General features: G+C 43.2%; 2 protein-coding genes across 8 annotated transcripts in view; one reads left to right on the plus strand and one right to left on the minus strand.

The window, feature by feature from the left end:
- Positions 1-17,854, plus strand: part of FAM118B (family with sequence similarity 118 member B) — a 64,375-nt gene extending 46,521 nt beyond the window's left edge. For 5 of the 7 annotated variants that reach the window (XM_066365175.1, XM_066365172.1, XM_066365176.1 and 2 more), the window contains 5 exons: positions 2,236-2,463; positions 5,786-5,914; positions 9,791-10,076; positions 17,044-17,100; positions 17,345-17,854. In XM_066365175.1, coding sequence (XP_066221272.1) covers positions 2,236-2,463; positions 5,786-5,914; positions 9,791-10,076; positions 17,044-17,100; positions 17,345-17,358 — 714 coding nt within the window. In that variant the 3' untranslated portion in view covers positions 17,359-17,854. The remainder of the gene's footprint in view (positions 1-2,235; positions 2,464-5,785; positions 5,915-9,790; positions 10,077-17,043; positions 17,101-17,344) is intronic. The other 2 variants (XM_066365173.1, XM_066365174.1) reach the window with 2 other exon arrangements.
- A 254-nt stretch (positions 17,855-18,108) lies between these two features.
- Positions 18,109-24,119, minus strand: SRPRA (SRP receptor subunit alpha). The gene is made up of 14 exons (XM_066365171.1): positions 23,855-24,119; positions 23,184-23,267; positions 22,737-22,900; positions 22,394-22,554; positions 22,003-22,153; positions 21,717-21,870; positions 21,400-21,491; positions 21,181-21,299; positions 20,954-21,040; positions 20,462-20,634; positions 20,160-20,373; positions 19,591-19,754; positions 19,404-19,502; positions 18,109-19,250 (listed from the first exon to the last, which is right to left on the minus strand). Exons 1-14 carry the CDS (start codon positions 23,969-23,971, stop codon positions 19,122-19,124), a joined length of 1,908 nt encoding a protein of 635 aa, XP_066221268.1. The 5' UTR covers positions 23,972-24,119; the 3' UTR covers positions 18,109-19,121.
- Between the last annotated feature and the right edge of the window lie 122 nt (positions 24,120-24,241).

A 24,241-nucleotide genomic window follows, 5' to 3' on the forward strand; every position in this document is an offset into this window, starting at 1 on the left:
CTATATTTTCCATACCTAATCTGGAAAAGTACTTGGCGTTCAGTAATAGTTGACTCTTGTATGTAGTGAAATTCGGTAGCTGAGGTTATAAATTCCTGTTTGTTTCTGATTAGATTGCTTGTTTTTTGTGTTAGAGTCCCCAGTTGCTTATCTGTGGGCTGCTACAATATGTGATGCAATTATTTATATTTATTTATGCTCTTCTGTAATGAAAATGGAAAGTTAAGTGTATTCTTAGCCACATAAATTATGAGCCATGGCTTCTATTTAGCACTAGAAAAGAATTTTTGAGCCCTCGACAACAGGGTACAGTGAGGACCTGTCTAGTTGTAGATGTAGCATGGAACAGTTATTGACAAGACCAGATAAACTTCTGAGGTGTCATCATCAAGTAGAGGTCCTGTTTCACCCCTTCTCTAATTTTTCTACTGTGCAAATATTTACCATTTATTTGGTAGGTATGAATAAGTAATAATTTTAGAAAATACTCTGAAAAATAATTTGGCAAATTGAAGTGTGTGTTTTATGAATCTGCTTCCATGAATCTGTGGAAACAGGTCTTTATTTATCTGAGCATATGCTGTTATGCTGTTAGAGATCTGTGCAAAGAAACAGAAAGGGAGGGAGACCATTGAAGAAAAACAGAAGGCGTTATTTACTATCTAGCTGCTAAGTGAAGTTACTTGGAGTTTGAATGGGAATATTAGGGTCTTTAAGGGCTAATTCTTTTTTTCTTTAGTATTTTTTTGTCTTTATTATTGATTGATTTTAGAGAGACAAGAAAGAGGAAGAGAGGGAGGGAGAGAGAGATAATGAAGCATTCATTTGTTGTTCCACTTAGTTGTACATTCATTGGTTACTTCCTGTATGTGCTCTGACTGGGGATCAAACCCACAACTTTGACATTTTTGGGAGTGACGCTTCAACTGACTATGCTAACTGGCCAGGGCCTAGAACTAATTCTTACTCTGCTAGTTATCTAATAGAATGATATTGCAGGAATAGAATAGGAATCAGATTTATGTTATAGTATGTTACATAGTTACTTTCCCTTTCAAATTCCTTTTGCCCCAGGGGCCAAAATTTATCTTTTAAATTATAAAGCCAATTCCCACCCTAGGTTGGTATTGTATTTCCTTATTAGTCCTCAGTGATATTTACATATATTTAAATGAATCTGTTTGTTTAAATAAAAACCTTATGTTAAGAAATAGGAAGGCGCCTGACCAGGCGGTGGTGCAGTGGATAGAGCGTCGGACTGGGATGCTGAGGACCCAAGTTCGAGACCCCAAGGTCGCCAGCTTGAGCGCAGGCTCATCTGGTTTGAGCAAAAGCTTACCAGCTTGGACCCAAGGTCACTGGCTGCAGCAAGGGGTTACTCGGTCTGCTGAAGGCCCACGGTCAAGGCACATGTGAGAAAGCAACCAGTGTACAACTAAGGTGTTGCAATGCGCAATGAAAAACTAATGATTGATGCTTCTCATCTCTTGGTTCCTGTCTGTCTGTCCCTGTCTATCCCTCTCTCTGACTCTCTGTCTGTTCCTGTAAAAAAAAGGGGGGGAGGCTGTTTAGAACTATTTGGTATTTTTAACAGTTGTGAAAGGAAGATTTTTGATAGTGAAGGGATAGTATTTTATTAAATACTAAGTATTCTTTCTAGTAAAACCTGTAAACAAATTGCTGAATTATGCAAGGAAAAAAATAGGGAGAAGGCAAGCAGTTTTTCCATAGCATCCATAACATAAGCATAACCATATGTATCTGTAACAAGCACCTAGGATTAGGAAAAGAAATGTTAAACTACATTTAGAGTTATCTTTTATCAGTTATTTCCTAATTAAAGAAAATTTATGGAAGCACATACTGTCTTCTAAGCTGAGGCCTAATTAGAAGGTAGTCGGTGCTGTGCTTTCTTCCCCAGCATTGCTTTAGTGCTGGTAGTAACTTACAGTGGTTGGCCAGGCCCATTTTCTCCATTCTATAAAAATGCCTATTTACAGAGCTTGTGCTTGTTGCATGTGATGTAATAGGGCTGGTCACTTGCTACCTGCTAGGCATTGTGTTAAGCACTTGGCATGTATCATCTTATTTTTCTTATAACCCTGTGAGGTAGACAATATATTATTCTTATTTTAGGGACAAAGTATCTTTCAAAAAATTGTTGTTACTGTTATTGAGGCAAGTGACCTACTAAAATACCTAGCATTAATTTTTCTCTTTCAAATCCCTCCCCAGCGTACTAGTAATGTTCGATCTACGTTTTTGAAGGACTGTTTATATGAAGTTTTCAATGACTTGGAGTCAAAGATTGAAGATTCGGGAAAAGACCTACTTCAGTCAATTCTCCTTCTGATGGAACATGGAGCCCTGGTATTGACTACAAATTTCGACAGCCTCCTGGAACTGTATGCAGCACATCAAGAAAAACAACTTGAATCCCTTGACCTTACTGATGAAAAAAAGGTAAAAATAAAGCATTAGTCTATGTGTCAGGCTAGTGTAGAAAACTGTTTTCTGATTGGTGTATAGTGTAGTGCTAGTATTTATGTAGAGGCAGAAAGGAAGCTGCTTCCCCCGGTTGGATTTTTTTCTTTTTTTTTGGAGATAAAAGCAATGTACAGTAAAATATGCAAAACTTAAAAGTGTTCAGTTTTGTGAGTTTTGGCAGTTTCACCCAATTTTAAAACGAGCATGGGAAGTCATTTGAAGTATAAGATCTCTTTAATACTTGATAATAGCACAGGGTGTAATGTTGATTTAGAATTCTTAGAATATATTTTAAAATGGAAATGTATGAAAACTACTTCATGACTACCTTCAAGCCAGTTGATAACTGGGTTGAAGTTAATGCAGTGGAAACCTCAGCAGATTTTTTTTTTTTTTTTTTTTTTTTTTTTCCGAAGCTGGAAACGAGGAGGCAATCAGACAGACTCCTGCATGCGCCTGACCAGGATCCACCCGGCATGCCCACCAGGGAGGTGATGCTCTGCCCCTCTGGGCAGAGCCATCCTAGCACCTGAGGCAGAGGCCACAGAGCCATCCTCAGCACCCGGGCCATCTTTGCTCCAATGGAGCCTCGGCTGCGGGAGGGAAAGAGAGAGACAGAGAAGAAGGAGAGGGGGAGGGGTGGAGAAGCAGATGGGCGCTTCTCCTGTGTGCCCTGGCCGGAAATCGAACCCGGGACTCCTGCACGCCAGGCCAACGCTCTCCCACTGAGCCAACCGGCCAGGGCAGATTTTTTTTATTGTAGCCTATACTGTACCGTAAGCTATCTACCATAGTATTGAATTATAGATGTTAATCTATGTCAGCTAACGAGATGAGGCTTTATTAGAATGGTCATCTGAGTTTGTAATTTGAAGTCTAGCACCAGTAGGAGATTCTGTAGCTATACCAACATGTGTTTAATTGGTAAAATTCAATGAAGTTATCAAAGGGAAATGTTTTTATTGCCATAAAAAGATGTCAGAGATGTAAGTGAAGAAAAAAGAAAACACAGGTTGTAAACCGCCATTTCTCTCACTTGTCCTGCTCTGTAGGTTTTGCAGTTTCCTTCAACACGGTATTTGGCCCCAGGAGCCTGCCTCTGTTGTTTAGCCACGGACCTAGCTACATGGAGTTTAAATAGACAAGAGAGTCACCCACTGGCTTTTCTTGGCACAGTACTGCCTCTGCTATAGGAATAGCTGTGATGCCACTTGTGATTTTGCTGACTGACCCTGAAGTGGTTTTAAAAGAAAATCACATTTAGAGAAATGATACCGTGGAGACTGATTTCTCTGGCTGGAAATGTTTTCCACCTGCTACCCCCATGCTTTCTATGGCCAGTCCCTTCTTCACCTATTAAATCTCAACTGTTACCTCCTCTGAGAGGTCTTCTCTGTCCCTTTAAGAAGGGACAAACCCTTACATTTTTATACATTTTCACATAGCACTTAGTATAACTTGCTTTTTTTAACTTTTATTTTTTAATTAAAGTTTACTTTGAGTATTATTTTATATTAGTTTCAAGTGTACAGCATAGTGGTTAGACAATCATATTTTGTGTGTGTGTATATGGAAGAGAGAGAGATAGGAAGGAAAAGAGATGAGAAGCATAAACTTGTAATTATATCACTTTAGTTGTTCATTGATTGTTTCTCATATGTGCCTTGATTGGGGGGCTCCAGCTGAGCCAGTGTCCCCTAGCTCAAGCCAGCAACCTTGGGATCCTGTTGATGATTCTGTGCTCAAGTTGGCAGTCTCAGGGTTTTGAACCTGGGACCTCAGCATCCCAGGTTGATGCTCTATTGACTGTGTGACCACCGGTCAGGCAGACTATCATGTTCTTTACAAAGGGACCTTCCTGATATTTCCAGTACCCACTTCTCTGTACATAGTTATTAGAATATTGTTGACTATATGCCCTATGGTGTATTTTACATCCCTGATAACTTTCAATGTTTATCTTGGTTTGTTTGTTTTCTGGCTGTTTACCCTGCTGAAATAGCAACTCCATCTGGGCACTGACCATGTCAGCCTTTCTTACTGTAATGTCTAAGATAGTGCCTGGTACATGGTAGGTACTCAGTAAGTATTTTTGAATTAATATGTGATTGAAAGAAATTCAGAAATTAATGGCTAGAAACAAGATTTATATTGTTTCTGATACAATGTGGAAAGGTCCTGAGCAGGCCTTCTTAAATTTCAGGGTCTCTATCAGACATGACATTTTCCTTTTCATTTTCATCCTGGAACCTCAAGATTTACTCACATTAGGGACAGTATTGAAATCTAATTGTTAAAGTCATTGACTGGTAGTCAGGATTTGGCCTAGTAATATTCAAATTTTAAGTCTCTGCCTCTTCACTGTTTTTCCTAATTCATACCTCATTACTGTAGGATGTGATTAGAAAAAATGTATACTGTCTTGAGTCCTTGGGAGAATGGAACTATGTAAGTCAGGTAGCTGTTGTTACCATTGTCATCTAAGTGATTGATCTTTGTTGGTAGCTTGTTAGGTAACTCAGAGGTGACTAAAGTGATTCTTTTACTGCTTATCAATTGCAGCACAAGAAACCACCCTGAAACTTTGTGGCCTAAAACAACATTTTATTTGCCTGTGAATGTTAATTAGATTTGAGCTGGGCTCAGTGGGCAGATCTTTTGCTGGTTTTAAGGTTACCCAGATGGCTGCAGTCATCTGGTGGCCAGGCTATGGCTGGTGGTACAAGATGGCCTCGCTTCTGTGTCTGTTGGTGCAGGAGGCTGGCTGGACCTCGCAACTCGAGCAGGCTAGCCCCAGGCTTCTACCCACGGCACCTGGGTTCCAAAAGCAGCAAAAGAGAAATAAGAAATAGGACTCATTGTGCCATCATTTTTCAAGCTTCTGCATATGTCGTGTTTGTTAATGCCCAGCTAAAGCAAGCCATGTGACCAAGTAAGTGTGAAAAGGGACTACACAAGGCAGGAGTACAAGGAGGCTTGATATCTTGGAGATTGTTTCTGAAACACATATCTCTCATGGATGGCACCAGTGGAAAGAGCCTCTATCATTTCCACAGATGACAAATACATTCTAACTTTTGTTGTTACTTTGAAAAAGAAATCACAAGACTTGCTTCCATCGGTCCTAGCAGTCATGCCTGAACTGGAAACTGAGGCCACATTGAGTTTTGCATTTTTGTTCTATGTTATATCATGAAACTGGAGAGTTATGTCAGAAGCCTGGTTGTCTTGCCCATTGGGACTTTGAAGCAAGTGTTCAGCCCTGCCAACCTGGTTGAGCTGTATTTGTGTTGTGCAGGTCCTCGAGTGGGCTCAGGAGAAGCGGAAGCTGAGTGTGTTACACATCCATGGGGTCTACACCAACCCTAGCGGCATTGTCCTTCATCCAGCTGGGTATCAGAATGTGCTCAGGAACACGGAAGTTATGGTGAGTGGTGTTGATCTTGCTGATCTTCAGAGGATAAACATGTTGTTTTTATTAATTAAAAGTTGGAAGGCTGGCCCTGGCTGGTGGCTCAGTGGATAGCACAGTGGCCCAGTGTATGGATGTCTTGGGTTCGATTCACAGTCAGTGCACACAGAAGAAGCAACCATCTGCTTCTCCCCTGTTCCCTTTCCCCCTTCTCTCCCTCTTCCCCTTCAGTAGCCAGTGGCTTGATTGGTTTGAGCATTAGCCCCAGGCACTGAGGATGGCTCCATTGGAGCACATCAGCCTCAGGTGATAAAAATAACTGTACTTGAGCATCGGCCTCTGATAGGGTTGCAGGGTGGATCCTGGTCCTGGTGCATGCAGGAGTCTGTCTCACTATCTCCCTACCTCTCACCTAAAAAAAAAAAAAAAAGTTGATTAAGCATTCTTTCCTGTGCTCCTCAGCTTGTAGGTGTGCATGCCATCTTAGGAAATGTACTCTTCAGGTAGTGAGCTATAGTGTTCCATTGTTCTTGATTGACAGCCAGATGGTGGCATTCTGTCATTGCTGTCATCTTCACATATGAAGACTACATTATCACCACCCTCTTTTTTTGTATTTTTCCAAAGTGAGAAGCAGGGGGGGAGGCCAACAGACTACTGCATGTGTCTGACCGGGATCCACCAGGGGGCGATACTCTGCCCATCTGGGGTGTTGCTCTGCTGCAGTCAGAGCCATTCTAGCACCTGAGGCAGAGGCCATGGAGCCATCCTCAGCGACCGGGCCAACTTTGCTCCAACGGAGCCTTGGTTGTGGGAGGGGAAGAGAGAGATAGAAAGTAGAGGGGGAAGGGTGGAGAAACAGATGGGCGCCCCTGGCCAGGAATCGAACCCGGGACTTTCACATGCCGGGCTGATGCTGTACCGCTGAGCCAACCAGCCAGAGCCTACATTATCACCTATCACCCCTTTTTACTGTTTGATTTGTCATAGTATTAATAACCCTCTCTTTGCCAATAAAAAGTGTTTTATTGATCAGTCACTACTGGAACATACATTCTAAAGTAATTTTGTATAAACGATGATGGGCTTATGTTGAATTATTGAATTATCATACCTAGTCACACTTATTGCTCAGTGGGGAAAAAATGAAAAAAAGTTGGATAGGGTGATAAAGTGGAGGTTTTCTTCTTTGTGAAAAAAGATCTTTGTTGATCTTTAGAGAGGCAAGTTTTAGATTTGCACACACATACATGTTCAAACTAAAAACACTCCTATATCAGTGATATGTAGGAGTAATCTACTGCCCCAACTCTAAAGACAATGTATACTAGCTATTTTCAGGACTGGGTCACTTGGCATGATTTGTATCTACAGGATGCAACAAAAGAAAGACCAAGAAAATGTTATATTTTCTAAAGCTTAAGAGTCTCCCCCCCCATATACACATATTATTTCCAATACCTGTTTGAACTGCATTCATCACTGACACCGAGTGATTCCTTAAGCAAAATTATTTTCAGTATTTTATATTGGGTTGGGGAGTAAGTTCGTAGCGTTTTTATATTTTATTTTACAACGATTTGTTTGCTGTTTGGCAAAGAGTAAGTATTCATTCGATAAAACTCTTTCTGCTCTACAAAACTATGTTAATTGTATTTTTGAGTTATTTAATTTTTTATTAGTTTTGAGGCTTAGAAATGGAATACCCAGGAGGCAAAAACCAACATTTTCGACACCTGCTCTTCTTTGCTTTTCATCGAGGTCAAAAAGCTGCCGAAGCAGCCCGGGACATTTGCGACGTGTATGGAGAAGGTGTCATAGGTGAGTCTACAGCACGGAAATGGTTTGCAAAGTTCAAAAATGGCGACTTTGACGTCAATGACACGTCCCGCAGCGGAAGGCCTTCTGAATTCGATGAAGAACGTCTCAAATCACTTTTGAAGGAGAACGGTCGCCAAACCAGTGGTGAATTGGCGGAAAAAATGAACTGCGATCATAAAACGATTCTCAATCACCTTCATTCAATGGGATTTACCGAAAAATTGGGAGCCTGGGTGACTCATGAGCTCAACGAAAAAAACAAAGAAAGTCGCCTTCAAATTGCTTCTCAGCATCTCACCCGCCATCGAGCAACACGCGGTCATAAACAGCGCTTTTTGTACTGATCGTCACGGGAGATGAGAAATGGTGCCTATACATCAATATGAAGCAAAGAAAGGAGTGGGTGGCTCCAGGAGATACGCCAAAGCCAAGAGTCAAGCCGTACCTTCATCCAAAGAAGATCATGATATGTGTTTGGTGGGACTGGGAGGGCATGGTGCACTGGGAAATGCTCGAAAAGAATGCCACGGTCAACAAGGAGCTCTATATTGCCCAGCTACCCCGCGTGAATGAGGCTATTCAACTGAAAAGACCTGATTGACATGGTCAAACCATACTCCTTCACGACAACGCCAGGCCCCATGTTGCACAAGTCGTCAAAGCCGCACTCCAAGAGCTCGAATGGGAGGTCCTTCAGCATCCACCGTATTCTCCGGACCTTGCACCGACCGATTTCCATCTTTTCCTCTCCCTGTCAAACCATATGAAGTGCGTTACCTTCGATAACAAAGAGGTCCTTAAAAACTGGCTCAACAACTTCTTTGACACCAGACCAGGCGATTTTTGGCGGAACGGCACCAACAAATAGGTCGAGAGGTAGGAAGAGGTTGTAAACAGCAACGGCGAATATATAATTGATTAACTTATTGATATAATTATTGTTTTTTGTTTAAATAAGTCTTCGGTTAAAACGCTACGAACTTATTCCCCAACCCAATATAAATATTTATATGTGTATATGTGTAGATACATACGTATATGCAAATGCATCTTGATGTTCTAAGTATCAGACTTCCTTTGAGAAAATCTGGTGATGAAATTGTCTTCACTGGTGGTCCATGGTTCAGTTTGTAAGGCAATAAAAGGGCAAATATGGTCCAGAAAAATGGAAAGAGTAAGATATATTAAAGACCTACTTGTTGCCTTATAGCTTCTGGGCACATAGATCTAAAAAGGAACCTGCAAGATTAGCCCTGGCCAAATAGTTCAGTTGCTCAGTGTTGTTCCAAAGCACAGAGGTTGCCGGTTCAACCCCTGGTCAAGCCACACACAGGAACAGGTTGATGTTCTTGTCTCTCTCTCTTTCTCTCTAAAATCAATAAAATGCACATTAAATAATTAATAATAATCTGCAAGGTTAGTAGCCCAGTGCTAATCTGGAGAAACCCTGAATAGAGAGCTTCCAGATAAAGGTAAATTTTAGAGCACTCATCAAGTTACAGTAATAAACGTTAAGAAGACCCAATTTCAGCCTGACCAGGTGGTGGCACAGTGGATAGAGCGTTGGACTGAGACCTGGAGGACCCAGGTTCGAAACCCCGAGGTCTCCAGCTTGAGCGCAGGTTCATCTGGCTTGAGCGCAGGGTGGCTGGCTTGAGTGTGGGATCCTAGATATGAGCCCGTAGCCTCTGGCTTGAGCCCAGAGGTCACTGCCTTGAGCCCAAGGTTGCTGGCTTGAGCAAGGGGTCACTCGCTCTGCTGCAGCTCCCCCCCCCCCCCCCGTCAAGGCACATATGAGAAAGCAATCAATGAGCAACTAAGGTGCTGCAACGAAGAATTGATGCTTCTCATCTCTTTCCCTTCCTGTCTGTCCCTATCTGTCCCTCTCTCTGTTAAAAAAAAAAAGAAAAAAAATGACTCAATTTAGGGACTTATGTACCCTCTTAAATCTAGGTTAAATGGTGACCACAGTCTATTAAAAGTAGCAATTATGATGACCATGTAACATATTTCAGACTTGCCTTGTGTGTCTTTGTGGCGGCATTAATATGTTGTTTCTTTTCCTGCAAGAGAGAGATTCAGAAACTCTATGAAAACAAGTCATTTCTTTTCCTGGGTTGTGGCCAAACTGTGGATGACACCACTTTCCAAGCCCTTTTTCTGGAGGCCGTGAAGCATAAATCTGACTTAGAACATTTCATGCTGGTTCGGAAAGGAGATGTAGATGAGTTCAAGAAGCTTCGAGAAAACATGCTGGACAAAGGGATTAAGGTCATCTCCTATGGAAATGAATATGCTGACCTTCCAGAATATTTCAAGCGGCTGACCTTTGAGATGTCCAAGAGGGGTAGGTCAGGTAAGAGGCACTTTGAGACTGAGGGGATGTGAGAACAGCAACTCATCAGCCTTTTGTGTGTTTACTGTGGGTAAAATTCTTGCCAAGAGGAGGGCAATCATCCTAACCAGATCATGAAGGGAGCTCACGTTTTTGGTCTTCAGGTTAGACTAAAATGACATTTGGATAGGCGAAGAGTGGACAAAGGCAAATTCAGTGCAGAAGTGGAAAGAATGAAAAAATTCAGCCTCATTATCTATGAAATGCAGTTAGAATTTATTTTTTTTTTAAATTTTTAAATAATTTTTTTTTTTTAATGGGGCGACATCAGTAAATCAGGATACATATATTCAAAGATAACATGTCCAGGTTATCTTGTCGTTCAATTATGTTGGATACCCATCACCCAAAGTCAGATTGTCCTCTGTCACCTTTTATCTAGTTTTCTTGGTGCCCCTCCCCCTCCCCCCTTTCTCTCTCCCTCTCCCCCCTCCCCCCGTAACCACCACACTCTTATCAATGTCTCTTAGTCTCACTTTTATGTCCCACCTACGTATGGAATAATGCAGTTCCTGGTTTTTTCTGATTTATTTATTTCACTTCGTATAAAGTTATCCAGATCCCACCATTTTGCTGTAAATGATCCGATGTCATCATTTCTTATGGCTGAGTAGTATTCCATAGTGTATATGTGCCACATCTTCTTTATCCAGTCATCTATTGATGGGCTTTTTGGTTGTTTCCATGTCCTGGCCACTGTGAACAATGCTGCAATGAACATGGGGCTGCATGTGTCTTTACGTATCAATGTTTCTGAGTTTTTGGGGTATATACCCAGTAGAGGGATTGCTGGGTCATAAGGTAGTTCTATTTTCAGTTTTTTGAGGAACCACCATACTTTCTTCCATAATGGTTGTACTACTTTACATTCCCACCAACAGTGGATGAGGGTTCCTTTTTCTCCACAGCCTCTCCAACATTTGCTATTACCTGTCTTGTTAATAATAGCTAATCTAACAGGTGTGAGGTGGTATCTCGAGCAGTTAGAATTTAGATTTCAAAATTTATAAGAATGATAACTTAATTTTGGCTAAGCTGTGAGGAAACAAATATATTCACGTTGGAATAAGTTCAAAATTTAAAAACCTTTGACCTAGAAACTCCACTTAATACAATTTATCTTCGGAGAGATTTCTCCTAAAGAGATAATTGGACAATTGCACAAAGATATAGATGTGGGAATGTTGTCAATGTTATATATAATGGAAAACATTGGAAGCAACCTAAAATGTTCTACTTATTAGAGAAGTCTATAAATATTCCATTTATTTAATTGATAAAATACAATGAAGCTATAAGGGAAAATGTCTTTACTGTTAAAAAGGTGTCAGATATAATATTGTAAGTGAAGGGGAAGTAAAGAAGCAGGTTGGAAACCACCATTATGGTCAGTCCCATTCATACAGAATTACAGGTATTCTCTTACTTTTTGTGAACATAATAATATTTGCAATGATTTTTTTTTAATTTATTTTGTTGACATGGCTTCAAGTTGCAATGATGTTTACTAAATTAAGTGGTTAACTTTATGGTGTAGGACTTAAAGGTTTTTTAAAAATATTTTGTTTCTGTGTTAGCATTTTCTACAACGATTAAGCATTATCTTTATTAAAAAAAACACATACTTTACTATGCTCTTTGGAAACATGGTGTTACTACAGTCAAGTTGAGATACCATTTACTCACTTGACATTTACCTTCAGGTTCTGATAAGAAAACCAGATGGGTATAAAAGGTTCAGTTTATTAATGACCCCAGGCAAGTTCCCAATAACCTACAAAATACAAAACTTTATGGTGTCAACTAAATTGAATATTTTTTAAAACCTTACTTTGTATAAAGCCAGACCCCAGGGTATGGCCATTCTGATTTACCACCTGGTTCCAAACTAACTTTGCTATTGTACATAGAATATGTTTATAGAAAGTTTTATGTTATTTAATGTGGCGTTTCATTGTCAATCGGCATGCATTTTAGGGGTAATTTAATACAGAGAGAACTTTTCCTAAATCTAATAATCATTCACAGCTTTCTTTTCTGAACCAGAATGCTTTGTGTGGAATTCTTTGTAATGGGGATTCTTATAAGCTCTTATCTCTGTAACTGAATACTGAAAACCTTGTCTTCCTTCCCTCTTGTGAAAAGTTTGCTGTTCTTTGTGGGTGTCTCAGTAGAGCCCAAGTTCTATGTTGATCAGGCATCCCTGATTCAACTTTCCTGGGCAGTGGAACACTCCTGCTTATCAGCAGGGCCTGCAGCCTCTTCAAGATTACTCTTGAGGAGGCTATGAGGATTCTACTTATCAGTGCCGAGACCAACTGCCACCGGAAGAAAGACACAACCTACACACAAGTTAGTTGCAAGAATCACCCAGTTTATTACTCACAAATCCTTATGGCATGCCTGGATACAGCTTAATGGGGCCCTGTCTGCATGCTCCTCTCCATTGTCCTTGGTTAGAGCGACTTGGAGACAGTCCACATTCAACGTTGAAGTCTGGGCGACTGATTGCAGCAGAGGGCCCCTCAGCTTTAGTACCTTTTTCTGGCATACACCATCTAACAGTGTTAATCTACAGGACTATCACATCAAGCCATCTTTTGGGAGTTCCTAGCAGGGAGCCCTTTTTTATGTTAATCTACAGAGTTGTCACATCAAGCCACTTTTTATCTACCTGTATATAACTTCACACACGCTAACTAGGCTCTGGGCAAAAAGCCTAGAGGGTGTATTTTTATTCATTTGCCTTAATGGCTTTTAATATTCTAATTATTTCTATATATCTTCTATATTTTTTTATATTTCTATATTTAATTACTGTAACAGTGGGGGATGTGTATTGGTCTCCTGCTTTGTTTTGTTTAACACTGAGCACTTGCTGCACAGTTCCGTTCTTATGACAGTGAAATAACTTGAATGTTGATATAAGTCAAAACACACTCTAGCCAGGTGGTTCTTAAACTATTTGAAGTTGGGGCGCATTTAAAATCCTACAAATAATTGTAGGCACGCTATAGACAAATTTCTGAGGAATATAATAATAAGTCAAATATTAAAAAATATAAAGTCTAAGCATGCTTTTATGGTAATTAAATGAAATAAATACAACAAAATTACATTTATTCTGACATTAAAAATTTTTATGTTACATTTTTTGAGTTATGCTTTTTAGAATTTGTAAAAAAGAGGGGTTAAAAAATAAAGACAAAAAAGCTATCTTTTTATATATATAGATACATTTTTTTTTTTTTTTACAGAGACAGAGAGAGAGTCAGAGAGAGGGATAGACAGGGACAGACAGACAGGAACGCAGAGAGATGAGAAGCATCAATCATCAATTTTTCATTGCGACACCTTAGTTGTTCATTGATTACTTTCTCATATGTGCCTTGACTGTGGGGCTACAGCAGACCGAGTAACCCCTTGTTGAGCCAGCAACCTTGGGTCCAAGCTGGTGAGCTTTTTTTTGCTCAAGCCAGATGAGCCCGCACTTAAGCTGGTGACATCAGGGTCTTGAACCTGGGTCCTCCGCATCCCAGTCCGACGCTCTATCCACTGTACCACCGCCTGGTCAGGCCAATATAGATACATTCTTAGTAAGATTTAGTAAATTCAGCAGGTCCTGGCGCATATGTGTTAAGTTTCTTCATTTTTGTTTATGAGAAACATGAGCCTGATGTGTCCTAGCGATTTCTTCAATGTTTGGGTATCTATTTGAAAGGCAAACTCTCATTTCCTCAATACATTGAAGAATTCCTCTCTTTTTACTCTTAATTGTGTTGAATGCAGAAAACCTCCACCATACATATCATCTTAACTTTACACCAAAGGATAGAAGAAATATACCTCCAGTCTTTCCAGGGAACATGGGGGGGTAGTGTAAACAATCCAGCACCACAGCTTAACAGCCTTTTGCAACCTAATCAGGCAAGTGAGGTGGGGGGTTGGGCAGACTGTCAGCTTACAGCCAATTCCCCACACCTCTGTCCCCCAAAAATCTAAATTCCAAAAACCCTGTTGGTATTTTGGTCCCCAACAGGCACATATTTCTCTGAAATACCATAGGGTGCACCTGGAAATCTTCTAGGGCACACACTTTGAGAACCACTGCTCTAGCTTAACAGAAACAGAACACTTGCACTTTTAACAATCCAAAATGGCATAGGTAAGGTACTGGAGGACTCCAACTCCCTCACTTATTCACAGCCTTACTGTGTATTCTTCCATCGCGCATAACCAAACTAGTTCGCCCATGTAGTCCGTAAGTACTACACTTAACAGTGTAAGCTGAAACACGTCTCAATTTTTTAAAGTTTTTATGGGAGTGACTGTCGTAAACTTGAAACGTCATATGTCAAGACTCTTGAACCCAAGGACCCGCTGTACTCACTTCTGAATGGTGAAAATTACCAGGGTTCAAAAGAGTGTAAGATCTAGTACATTTACTTTAGGAAAATCAGTAATGAGGAAAAGAAAAAAAAATTTTTTTTTTTTTTTCATTTTTCCGAAGCTGGAAACGGGGAGGCAGACAGACTCCTGCATGTGCCCGACCGGGATCCACCCGGCATGCCCACCAGGGGGTGATGCTCTGCCCCTCTGGGGCGTTGCTCTGTTGCATCCAGAGCCATTCTAGCACCTGAGGCAGAGGCCACAGAGCCATCCTCAGCGCCTGGGCCATCTTTGCTCCAATGGAGCCTCAGCTGCGGGAGGGGAAGAGAGACAGGAAGGAGATGGGAGGGGTGGAGAAGCAGTTGGGCGCCTCCCCTGTGTGCCCTGGCTGGGAATCGAACCTGGGACTCCTGCATGCCAGGCCGACACTACCGCTGAGCCAACCGGCCAGGGCAAGAAAATTCTTTTATAATTCATTACCATCATACAGGCAGTTATTTTGATCTATTTCTAGTTAAGTTTTCCTATGCCTTTTTTCATAGTTGTAAACAAAGTATACATACAGTCTTGGTACTTTTAAATTTTTATTTATTGGTTTTAAAGAGAGGAAGGTGTTAGGTCACTAAAGGAGGGACATACTGTGCCTGATGAGTTTTATAAGAAATTTATTCATGCATCTGCAAACAGATAGGCTGAGTCCAAAATGGCATCAGCACCAAAGGTCTGGGGGTTTACGCTTTTACACAGTTAGTGAACAAGGCTGGCTAGGAGGCTAGTTTTGGTGGTGAATTTTGGAGCAGGGTGAGGGGATTTGCCCAGGTGGGAGGTTGGGTGAAGGGACCACTTACTGAGGAAGTTGCCTCAGTGGGAGGTTGGTGGAGAGTAGGATAGTCAGGCTTGCTCAGGTGGGGAGTTACAGGAACTGCCCTGGCATCAGATCACTTAAAGTTTAACGTGGCTAGTTGAGGTTTTTTGGTAAGGGGCCCTGGACCTAAACCTAACAGAAGGGAGAGGGAGAGAGGAGGAGGGGGGAGATGGAGAGAGAAAGAGTAACATTGATCTGTTTCTGCATGTGTCCTGACGAGATCAAACCCGAAGCCTTTGCCTTTGCTTATTGGGAAGATACTCCAACCAATATGTGAGGCCCGGGTGTCTTAGTCCTTTTTTTTATTCAGTGGTACATCATACAGTTTCCCACAAGGCTACAGGTTTTGTTACTGGTTCAAGATGTATTTGATGTTTCAAAGGCCAATAATCAAAAACGTCAGAGTTTGGAGTAAGGAAAGGTTTATTGATCAAGAAGATGCCAGCTTGAGAAGATGGGGGGACCTTACAGCTTCTGCAGATCCATATTAAGAGACTCCAGAATTAAAGCATCTTTTATTGTCAAAGGAAAGGAGGAGGAGCGAGGCAAGAGTTAGGTGAGGAGCCTAGACAGCTAGAGTGTTAAGAGGGATCCAAGGAAGAGCTTACAGTCTCCAGATCTCTTTGTTCCTAGTCAGTCCATTGAACCCCCCAGTCCCATTCCCCAACCGTCTCAGCCCAGTCTTGAGTCTCCTGTAAATCTTTGATAAAGTCAGTATTTTGTACATATTTCCTTGTCTTTGGGAAGGTGCCTTCTGACAAGGGGCTGTTAATTTACCTAATTATTTCCCTGTTAGACAATTTCTAGTTTCTATGTTTTTTTATTATTATTATTTTAAGAATTGTTGTAATGACCATCCATAGTTTTTTTGCTAGTAATCTTCTTAGGATAAATTCTCAGTGTAATAGTTACTAGGTCAAAAGGCACGAACATTTTAGAGGCTGATAAATATTGCTAGTGCTTTCCAAGAGGGAAATAACAACTTGTATGAATGTTGTCTTTTATTTGTACCCTAACTGGCCATTTTTTCTTCCATGTGCTCAGTTTTATACTTTTTCCTACATCATTATCTATCCTAGTGTTGGCCAATAGAATTTTCTGCAGTGAGAGAAATATTCTGTAATTTTTGCTGTCCAGTACCATAAGCACAGGGTACATACACATGGCTGTTGAATATTTGAAATATGGTTAGTGACAAAGGAATAGGATTTTTACTGTATAGTAAAACTCAAGTCACATGTGGCTGATGGCACCGTATTAGACAGGATGGAGTGACCCATTTTATATTGTGGGAGTCTGCTGCTTTTCCCTCTTCTACTCAGATGAATTTGCCCACTTGCACGCTGCTCCCCATCCCTGTCAGACTGAATTCTTTTTCCCTGTACTTGGCCTTCTAGACTAGAGATCGCACACATACTTTGCCCATGTAAACATTTTGTTTACAAGCTAAGTCAGTGCATTTTGGGAACTTACCGTTTCCCTGTTATTTAATACAACTGTTTGAAGACTAGTTTATTCTCCCCACCTCCCATCTTCTCCTCTGTGAAGTTCATGAGTAACTAATGGCATCCTTCTTAGAGCATGTGCTTTCATCTCCCTTTGGTTGGTTGGTTTTCTATTAATAGTTTTGGTTTTTAATCAGACAGCTGATACTGATTTTCATTCTGTTGGCAGGGATGGTGAGAGACAGTCAGCTAAATGGTTCATCTGCACCACACAGTGAAATAAGAGGTATACTATTTTGTTCTATTATTTGCTAGTTTGTTGGCAGAAAATGTGTTCCTAGGACCTAGTTAAGACACTGGAGAAGAATGACTTACATCTACTACTTGGATTCTTATTTTTCTATCAAGTCTATTACAAGATTCCTAATCTCTTGTCTCCTGAGGTTGGTTAAGCTTAACTATCTGCAGCTTTAAATGTGTAAACCTGTTTTGTGAAACTTCCTTTCATTCTCTACTTTTTCTCTCCACAGACCACAGTACATGAGGGCTACAGAAGTTGCCAGCGTTAGACCAACTGTACGGCCTTACCGTGCAGTGTTTGACAGTGACTTAGAAGAACCCAACACAGCTCCTAGGAAGAACTAAAACCCAGAAGTTGAAGGCTGGGGCTACATCGAGTGTGGGAGTGTGTTCCAGCTTAATTCTGTGTGCCTACTGGTTCTTGGTCTCATACAGCCTATCCCAGTTTGAGAACACCCAAGTGACAACAGAACCCAGATGCAGCTCCCCACCCCACCCCTTGGCTGGACACACAGCAGATCAGTATGGTGTCCACTGAGCAGGCTGCTGCTCCGCATGGAGACCGTGGGTGCAGATGCCCTGACTCCCCACAGCCCTACTGCAGTTTTGTATTCTACTTGGTTTTTCAATTAAGCTAATGGCTGTTTTTTAAAAACAAGACTTGAAGCTCTAGTTTTCTAGATCTTTTACAGTGTACAGTATTTTACTTACCTGAGCTATATTAAAAGCTTGTTCGTTTACTTCCTAGGGCCCTGGTTCTACTTTTAGTCACTTTAGAAAACTACCTACATAGGTACTAACAAGTCTAATTTTTGTAACTTAAATTTTAAAAGATCTGTTCCTTTATGTGGGGGAGCGGTGACCTCACTCTCCGGAAAGCCATTTTACCCAACTCCTCATAGCATGAATTCCTGCTGCTTCTCTTGTACCATAAAGCCAAGTCAGTGTGATGTGGGGTTTTTGTTTTGAATTCTACATAAAGTAACTCCAAGACTAAAAGTCAATTTATTTATGAAATTTATTTTCTTATATATAAATTATGCATTTCTCTGGGCAGACAGCCTTCACCTTATTGCACTAACAGCACATCTGTAATACCAAGCTACAGGGCATGTCTCAACAAGAGGTTTGTGTTCTTCAACGTAGCACTTGTCTACCAGGCACTGTGGAGGAGGCAGAAAAGCCAGGGTCCCTCAGAGTGAAGATGGGGAGGGGCAACATGATACCCTGACAGGCAATTTTCTCCCAGGAAGAGGAACATGCAAAGCTCACAGCTGGGTTCTGGGTGTGGGGAAGAGCTGGAAGGCTGAGAAGCCCAATGTAACACTGCAGCTCAGTTCCCCTTTCCAAGGGAAGAGGACACTCATCTTTTGTTCATTTGTAACAAATCACTCTGGCCTGGTTGATGCTTGGGGGAAAAGACAGGGATGGGGTCAATCATAAGAATTAGCAGCAATAAAGAACAGGCCATACATTGCACAACAGTGTGGTTGGTGGGTGTCACCCAGGCCCAGGGATCTGAAAGCTATGTAGCCTAGGAGAGGGCCACTGAAGACCCAGAGCTGCCTCTGGAAATTTCTTAATGTTGTGGAGCTGGGGCTTTAAACTGCTTATGCTCAGATGTTCATAGGACCACACTGATTAGCAAAGTTCTGCTGTTGGATCGTCTCTAACCATTCGTCAAAGCTGTAATGAGACCAAGTCCGTAGGCAGAGTGACAGGGATGCCTGAGTAGGAAGGGCAGGACCATGGGGGCTGGGGTGGTGGGTGGGCAATAGGCAGTGACTGTAGCATGATTAAGCCCTCCTTGTAGATGGAGGCTCCTTGTAGATGGATGTTGGACTGAACACAGAGTGGGGTTAGGAGGAGCTGCACGCCCCAGGAGCTCCCCTCACTCTGCCTTTTATTACACTGAAGACAAGTTGCTCACATACTCGAAGCACATTCTTGATACAGGAACAGGGGTTTTGGGGGGAAGCGGTGATTTGGTACTGGGCAAGAGCCATGTTAAGCCTTCATGAGAGCAGCCACCACAGCCTTGGCGTTGAGACTGCGTAGGTCGCAGTAGGTTTGGCCAGTGCCCACAAACACGATGGGTTTGCTTGTGATGTAAGTCATAGAAATAGCAGCTCCCACCTTAAGTGAAAAAAGGGGGTACCCAGTCAACCCAAGACCCTTCATTTCACTCAGTTAATGAGGATTTTTGCAGCTAACCTAGCCTCAGCTCCCTCATGAAGGATAGCCACCTTTGCCCTCCCTGTCACAGTGTCCTGTGACATTCACACTTACCTTGTCATCAATGGTATCAAATTTGGTAAGGACAATGCCATCAATGAGCCGAGGTGTCTGAGCCAAAGAATGGTCAGCCAAGGCTCTGTTGAACTTGACCTGGAAAGGAGGAATACAGATATTAGTGTATAAAACACCTTTCCAACCAAAGCTGATGTTGGAAAGAGAACCACGCTCTAGCCCTCACCAGCTGATCCACAGCCTCATTGCCTACTAAGGCCTCCCCCACGAACAGCACCAAGTCAGGTGTGTTGACAGTAATGAGCTTGGCCAGGGCAGTCATCAGAGGGGCATTGTCTTGCATGCGACCAGCTGTGTCCACCAGCACCACATCAAAGCCTTGATTACGTGCTAGAGAAACAAAAATTGGTTAACTCAAAACACCTGGTCTATCACACTTATTTCGAGGTCCCTCTCAAGAAGTCCTAGCTGGCTATATTAAAAGTCAATCTTGACTTTAATGGGCTCTGGATCTGGAAACAAGGTAGTGTGTGAAAAGCATCTTTTCTATGCTTGGCCCTCAGCAAAAGGATGGCAATATGATAAAGATGACCAAGGCTCTTCAATTTAAATATATTAGCTTTGTTTACAACTATACCTATTACCCAAAGCAGAGCATGACATGTCACTTACCCTGACTTGTTACAGAACAGTGAGTTGGTAGTGGGGAAACCCTGATCCTCAGCATGTTTTAAAGGGAACCCAAAGAGGAAAGGGGCCGCCCAGACAAGCTCCCATCCTTTCTGTGCACTGTACCAAAGGCAATAGCTTCCATGGCGATGCCAGCAGCATCTTTGCCATAGCCCTTCTCAAACAAATGCACCATGGTTCGGCCACCATGATTCTCTGGGGGATGTAGGGCACTTAAACGTCGGGTATGTGTGCGCAGCTGCTCCACAGCCCCAGCACGAAAGGTGTCACAGGCGGCAATGAGGACACTGAAGCCATTCTCTAACAGCCAGAAGGAAATCTGCAGAAGAGGCAAAGAAAAGTCACTTAGAACCAGAACTGCTTATATATAGTGAAGAAATGTCAGACAGATGGGGAGCTGCACTGACCTTGGCAAGGTTGGTAGACTTCCCCACTCCGTTAACCCCACAGAAGGTGACAACATAAGGGCGCTGGCGACGCTGGGCATCCATGATATCCCGAAGCATGTCTACACGACGCTGTGGCTGCAGAATCTGTACCAGGGACTCTTGCAGAGCTTGCTTCACTGTGGAGGTCACCGCTGAAGGGGGAGGAGGAGGTGCACCCATGAAACCAAGAAATGTACTCCAGAAACACCCAACAGCTTTCTGAGCTAAAGGAACTAGGATCTGGATGATACTAGAGTCTTGCCCCAAAAATCCACTGTTACACCTGATACTGTCCTAATAAACACTTTACAAGCATTAACTCATTTAGTCCTCCTAGTAACTCTTAAAGTTGAACTTCTGTAATAAAGGTTTAGAGCTTAAGTGGTTTTTCAAAAGCCATGGAGATCGATGCACTTCAACTCCTGGTATGCATAATGCCCTATCCACTTTCAGGTTCAGGGAGATACTTACTGCTGAATGTCCCCATCACCTTCCCTTCCAACTTGTTGGCCACGGACTCACAGAGCTGGACTGCAATATCTGCTGCTACATTCTTAGCTGGAGAGAGAGGGGAGCAAGTGTGCTGGGAGTGCAGTGTCAATGGCCAACCCTTACGGTACAACTGAGAAACCAGTCCTATTTATTCTCCACTGTAACAACCCCATGAAACATGAGTCCACCTGTTCCTCAGGACTTACCAATGAGATGATCACGCATCTTGTCCAGCACAGATTCCATGTCTTCACGACTCAAGCTCTTGGAACTCACGAGGCCCTTCAGCATCCCGAACATGCCACCCAGAGTCCCCTTGGTGGCACTGCAGGCACAGGAGATTACAGACACACAGAGCCAGTGGGCAGAAATCAAGTCTCACCCTTCTGGAGCCCAAGTACCACCCACCACCTGAACTTCCCTACCTAGGTTTGCTAGGGTTTTGAGCGGCCCCTTCATCATCTGAGCTGCTGCAGTCCAGATCCTGAAGCTGCCCCCCAGGCCCAGTCCCTCGAATCTGCCAGGTATGGGGAAAGGAAGGAGACAGCGTTAGGAATACTAAATGTTCTGAGGGGGAAAAAAAGCCCAGGATTCACCATCTACTTTGTCTTTTTGATATGGAAAGCTCTAAATGTAACAAACCCTCTCAGCTCAAAGGAACCAAAGGTACTACTACCCTCCTCTACTTCCTCCCCAATTCTTTTTCATGGCACCTGTCACTCTGGCCCCTGCTGACTCTTACCAAGTTGATGTCCTCAGGCGGGGCAACCTCTGGGGATCCATTGGTGGTAGGAGCACTGTAATCCAGGTCTTCCTTGTTAGCACAGCCACCCAGTGCCCACACCCGAGGTGCTTTTTTGCCCTTCTCCTTTGGAGCATCTGACTTTGTGGACTTGCTGAAAGGATATCCCAGAGGGTTACGGTGGAGAAGCAGGAAAGGAAGCATCCACCCAAGAACAAGAAACAAGAACGCCCTTGCCCCAACATGGCTAGACAACAGTAACTATGGCAAAGGTTAGAATGCTCACCTGGCCTTGTCTAGACCCTTCCCGTGTTTCTGAATGAACTCCTCTCGTTTCCTCCGTATCAGCTCCTCTTTGGAAAGTTCTACACCATTCTCAGCCCCCACTGACTTTTCTGCAGGGACGGTTTTGCTGGTCGTCGAAGGGACATCAAAACCTGTTAGGAGAAAACTCGCTGTAGAAAAAGGACCAGATTCCAACAAAATAGACAGTGGGGAATAGAAAATCTTCCAAATCCTTAAAGAGGAAACTAGGAGCAAACACCTTGGGGCTAATAAGGACTTGCAATGACAGGGAGGGAGATAAGCAATGACAAAGAGAAGGACAGGGAACCACTTCAGTATTCAGTACCACACTAACTTATTGTACCCCATATGTCCAAGGGACTCAAACTAACCTTCCTTCTTGCCCCCCTTGGTTTTTTTGTTCTTTGCTTTTTCCTTGGGCTTTTCACCCCGTGTCTCGATCATGGATCTCACAGGTTTCTTGGCCTTTTCAGAATCTTCAAATTTCTTCATGGTAGTTGGAGCCCGGACCTTACTGCTCTCTTCTGCTTCACTAAAGAGAGAATGGTTAAAGTCCAAAGAAAGGCCACTCACACATAAAGAGGACCATTTAGAACTGAGAAGCAAATACAGAAGCATTTTTTCAAAAAGTGTACTACCCTTGAATGGGCCTCAGGAAGGGAGGGAGCTCAAGTAAGTCATGGAAAGTGATTTTGGAGAGGGGAGGCATCTCACCGAAGGAGCCGCAGAAAGTCATTTTGGAAATCAAAAGTGCCATTCAATAGACTTAAAGCACTCTGCTGTTGGATCTCTGTGCGGTACTTGTCCCGAAAGAGCCGATGAACATCGTCTATCAATTTGTCCACGTAAGTCAGTGTTAGGATCTTCTGAAAACCAACCTGTTTAGGAAAAGAAACAGAGCTAACAGATCTGCTTACATGACATCCCAGAAGAGAGGGAAGCCAACTCAACCTAGGCCTCCAGATTGGCTAAGTTGCCTGGCAGGTGTCCCTGACCTGAGGAGTAGCCAAGCTCTCTGGGCCCAGAAGTTTCTTGCCTTTACCCCTAACCCTCCTTGTCGTCTTAGCTACTTCACCATATAACACCTGCAAGTAATCAAAGTTCTCAATAATCAGGACCATGTTGGGAATGCACTCATCCCTCTAAAATACCCCGACTTACCACAAACACCAGCTCAAACTGGTTGTCCAGTTTATACTTGAGTGTGAGTGCTTCATGGGTGAAGGAGTTGTTGCCTCCCCTCTCCTGGAAAGAGAGATTGTCTCAGAGCTCAGACTAGTCCCCAGAAAACCCAGTCTTGGGCCATCTCAAGTATTACCTTTGGTAAAGAACCAGACATTCCCCCAAATTCCAACCTGTCCCAGGCAAGAAGATACTGGGGCACTGTTCTCTAGCATTCCAAAGAGAAAAGGAGATACCAAGTTGGGGTTGGGGAAAGATGTGAGAAAGTGGCAAGGCACAAGGGAGCCGGAAAGTAAGTAGTCGCACAATCAGGTCTACTAGCAGCTGGACACTATTGACAATTTTAGGAGGCGTTTTCCAGCCATTATCGCACCCATTCTTCGAAACAGAAAGCCAAGTAGCCAGGGGCGAATGGAGGGAATGCTGATAGGTCTGAAGAAGGGCCGAATTCGGTTCGAGTCCCAGAAAGCGGAGGGGAAGGGGGGGCCGCAAAGTTGCTGGACGGTCTGATGCGGGCGAGAGAAAGATGAGTCCTGCCCCCCGCGAACGGCCACCTCGGGGCGCACCGGATGGGAGCGAGGCGCGGGATCGGTCGAGGGGAACGATGGACTAGGGGCGAGCCCTGAGTTCTGACCCCGCGGGGGCGGTACCTGCAGCAGCACGGAACGAATCAACGCGTTAACGGGCCCAGTGCAGGAGTCGCTCACGCCCTGGAAGCACCAGAGCACGAGCCCGCCCTTCGAGAAAATGGTGAAGAAGTCGAGCATGACGGCAGCACGAAAGGAGCCCGGCCGGCGCCGGGAACTGAGGCCACGATCGCCGCGACTTCCTGCTGCGCCAAGCGCGGGACACGTCACACCAGCGGCCCCGGAAACCCGTTTATCCGCACTTCCGCTCAGAGCCCCGGGTTCCTTGCCAACCTCCGCTTGAGGGCGCGCAGCACCCACATTGACAGCAGGATGGCCAATGACGGTTGGGGGTAGACGTGGGCATGGCTTTCTGGAGGTCACGGGGAGACGGCGGCCTATAGCGTGGAG

This window comes from Saccopteryx leptura, chromosome 2 (assembly GCF_036850995.1).
Source record: "Saccopteryx leptura isolate mSacLep1 chromosome 2, mSacLep1_pri_phased_curated, whole genome shotgun sequence".
NCBI classification, from domain to species: Eukaryota; Metazoa; Chordata; class Mammalia; order Chiroptera; family Emballonuridae; genus Saccopteryx; species Saccopteryx leptura.

What these genes read in the sequence shown, in the direction of transcription:
- SRPRA (XM_066365171.1), bottom strand. Translation starts at nt 23,971, where the DNA reads ATGCTCGACTTCTTCACCATTTTCTCGAAGGGCGGGCTCGTGCTCTGG. An exon ending in GACTTTCTGCGGCTCCTTCG is followed by an intron (nt 22,555 to 22,736) that starts GTGAGATGCCTC and finishes TTCTCTCTTTAG; the next exon opens with TGAAGCAGAAGAGAGCAGTA. An exon ending in CAAAACCCTAGCAAACCTAG is followed by an intron (nt 21,300 to 21,399) that starts GTAGGGAAGTTC and finishes CTGTGCCTGCAG; the next exon opens with TGCCACCAAGGGGACTCTGG.